The sequence below is a fragment of the Lates calcarifer genome, unplaced genomic scaffold (assembly GCF_001640805.2).
Source record: "Lates calcarifer isolate ASB-BC8 unplaced genomic scaffold, TLL_Latcal_v3 _unitig_5887_quiver_3412, whole genome shotgun sequence".
Classification (NCBI taxonomy): Eukaryota; Metazoa; Chordata; class Actinopteri; family Centropomidae; genus Lates; species Lates calcarifer.
The window spans coordinates 3,430-6,659 of NW_026117780.1; the positions used below are offsets into that span (position 1 = coordinate 3,430).

The following is a 3,230-nucleotide window of genomic DNA, read 5'->3' on the forward strand; positions in this document are numbered from 1 at the left end:
TTTAGCTTTTAACATTAGCATTTCATTTCACAAGCGAAATGTTTGGGAATAACTCACCAAGCTGATTGCATGTTTTTCTGAAGTCCTGATTTTAGACCTTATTAACTTAATTATTAACTGAAACAGGCTGAGGTTAATAACTGAAAGCAAATCAGATGAAAGATGTGGTAATGTGTAATATCACTCCTTCCACATTAGCATTAAAACACAGTACGTCAAAGGCTATGAGATACAACATTTTACATAACTTGACAACCTGCTTTTAGTTAGATTTAAGGGCTCTTCATGTGTTTTAGTATTATTTTAATACTCTGACCTGATCTGTAGAGGAGAATAAAATGCAGTTGGAACACTAACTCTACTAAAAGTTGCTGTTATACTTCTGAGATGTGCTGACTGGTGAAGGAATTTATTTCTACATTTTAAGATTGGGTTATGTTGAGGAGTTTTGTTGTGATGTGTATGTTTGTATGTCTCTTCTGGTATGATGTGTGGCATGTGATGTTATGTCATATTTTGTTATGAAATAATAACCCCTGAGTGAAATAATGTTGCACAGTATGAGTGTTAGCAGCTGTTTCATGGAGTAGGATTAAAGTGCAGCTTAGTGAAGTTGGTCTGTGTGAGTGTGTGGTCTACTGGGAACAGTGCTGATTGTAGAGTCTGACAATGGCAGGAAGGAAGGACCTGCGATAACGTCAATATTGATGCAGTACCATCATTTTTAAAAATCTGTATTAAAAATAAGAATACATGGACAAGAAAAATAGAAACCAGCTTTGTTTTTATTGTCAAAACAAATGTACAGGTATACAATGTGAAAGACTGTGTCCATCACATTAAATAAATATCACGTCAGTTATTAATTTCACAGTGGTTTATGGAGAGACATTACTTGTGTCTAATATTTCAACTGCTTCAAACAAATCAAAACAAAACAAAAATCAGCTTAAGTAAGAGCACCTCCATCTTCAAAATATCATTAGAGATACAAACATGTAACATGTAAGTGGTTAAAACACTGTACAATTTCCAGCTGTGTGCTGAGGTAAAAACGTTTTACTTCTTCATTGTAAGAGCCAGAAACTCCTTCCTGACTTCGGGATCGTCATGAAATCTTCCCAGCATGACACTTGTAACAGTGCTGGCGTTCATCTTCTGCACACCTCTCATCACCATGCACATGTGGCTGAAAACACACAATCAGTGTTGTTTAAATTTCTGTAAAACCCCATGACTGTAGCATGATCTATTCATTAGGGTTGTGACATGTTCACTAAAAACAGAACTTTCTACATTAGCTGCTGTTGTAATTAAGATTTCGTAGCTGCTTGTTACTATCATCGACAAGCTTTTTTAGTGACAATGTCTTTTAGGTACAGTTTTAGATGGCTGAATACTCACGCAGCCTCAATCACCACTGCCACTCCAGCAGGCTCCAGCGCCTCAGAGATGGCGGAAGCGATCTGTTTGGTTAGACGCTCCTGAACTGTGGAGAAAGTTTTGAGTTAAACATCGTATACGAACATTATAGAAATAAAGAGAAGAAATAGGTGTAGTAAGTGGTGACTTTTACCTTGAAGCCTCCTGCTGTAGATCTCAACAATTCTTAAAGATAGAATAAAGAGAGTTACACAGGTGCCTGTGTTTGTGTGCACATGAGAGTGTTGTGTGTGTATTGTCATCACCTACCTTGCGAGTTTGCTGAGACCAACCACTTTCTTGTTTGGTAGATATGCTATGTGAGCCTGAAACATTGGAAAAAATAATTACTTATAACATATATATTTTTTGTATTAGTGTTTATTATTAGTCTTTATGCTACAATACAGTCTATATTATATATCAGTGTATGTGCTCTGAAGTCATGTAAATTTGTTGTCTGTGTCTTATGTTATTAATTTACCTTGCCATAGAAGGGCACCAGGTGATGTTCACAGAGAGAGAACAAATCGATGTCTTTGACAATCACCATCTCTTCATGGTTTTCATCAAAGATTGCGTCGTTCAAGATATCTGTGTGAAGATTAACTGTTAGTTTAACATTATTAAGAGATAAGATCTTGCATTTATGAGACCAGGACAACACATCTTCAACATGAAGTGTGACTATGAAACACTTGTTACAGCCATACTGAAACATCCTTTGCTTTCTTGAAGTGTGTTCATATGATAAATTTCTTTTTTGTAAAAATATAGTCTGAATACATCAAGGCAGTAACTATTCTCACCTTGGGTCGTTTCTTTGTAGCCTTTGGTGAGGAACTGCATGGCTTTGGCTGCTCGTAGTGGTGTACGTAAAAGTCCCTCCCGGGCCACGTCCTCTCCAAGCTCACTCAGTATGGTGCTGTAAGCTTTCTCAATGTGACACAGGTTGTTTGAATCTGCAGCGTCCTCGGAGTGCTTCTCTTCTCTGCACAAACGTTGCGTTCAGACTCATTGCACATGCTAAAGTAATCTGCAACTACACCGTTCATCTCTGAGGTGTGGTGATACTCCATTCTGGCTCTACTGTCAGTGAAAGACGCTGCAGGATACAATGGAACAAACCCAGTAGTGAACTGCTGGCTGAGTGGTGTCAGAATGGCCATCCATTGGTTTTTAAAGCCTGATGTGAGGCCCTGAGGCTACAGCATCACAGGAGCCTCAAGACACCCATGCAGGAGAAAATTACACATGAAAATTTCTCCAGCACCATTTGACTGATCCTGTGATTTAAACACCTGAATGTCCTTGTTCTCTCAAGTAACATCACAAACCATCAGATTTAAGTTTAAAATTTGGGTGAAACCATTATTCATATTCCATAATGTGTTTTTTTTTCTTTACACTGTAAGTCTTCAGTGTAGATAGGTCTACTAAATGACAACTGTGAGCCAGTTTGGTTTGTTAACTTAGAAAACATATATAGTGTAAGGCAGTTAGTCTAGTTTTACATTCAATAATATAACACACAGTACTGAGATGTATTATAAAGGTTTTCAACAAATAAACATAAAACATGCAATTATAGCTATTTCCTGCTCAAACAAATGGTTTTAATGATGTTTTTGTTACATAAATTGCAGAAATGTTCAAAAATATTAAAATATAAACATTATAATCGAGGCAGTTTTGATGGATCGGTCAGCTGCATAAAGCTTGATCAATTTCTGATCCTTTGTTTGCTTCACTTTAAAAAGAAAAATGCTGCAGAGTTGCTTCTGCTGCAGCTACATTTTTCAGGTGAA

General features: G+C 37.0%; 1 protein-coding gene across 1 annotated transcript; it reads right to left on the minus strand.

The window, feature by feature from the left end:
* Positions 1 to 1,044: 1,044 nt before the first annotated feature.
* Positions 1,045 to 2,591, minus strand: LOC108877430 (GTP cyclohydrolase 1). Its single transcript, XM_018667468.2, has 7 exons — positions 2,551 to 2,591; positions 2,232 to 2,413; positions 1,907 to 2,016; positions 1,693 to 1,748; positions 1,577 to 1,608; positions 1,405 to 1,489; positions 1,045 to 1,189 (listed from the first exon to the last, which is right to left on the minus strand). Exons 1-7 carry the CDS (start codon positions 2,589 to 2,591, stop codon positions 1,060 to 1,062), a joined length of 636 nt encoding a protein of 211 aa, XP_018522984.1. The 3' UTR covers positions 1,045 to 1,059.
* Positions 2,592 to 3,230: the final 639 nt, after the last annotated feature.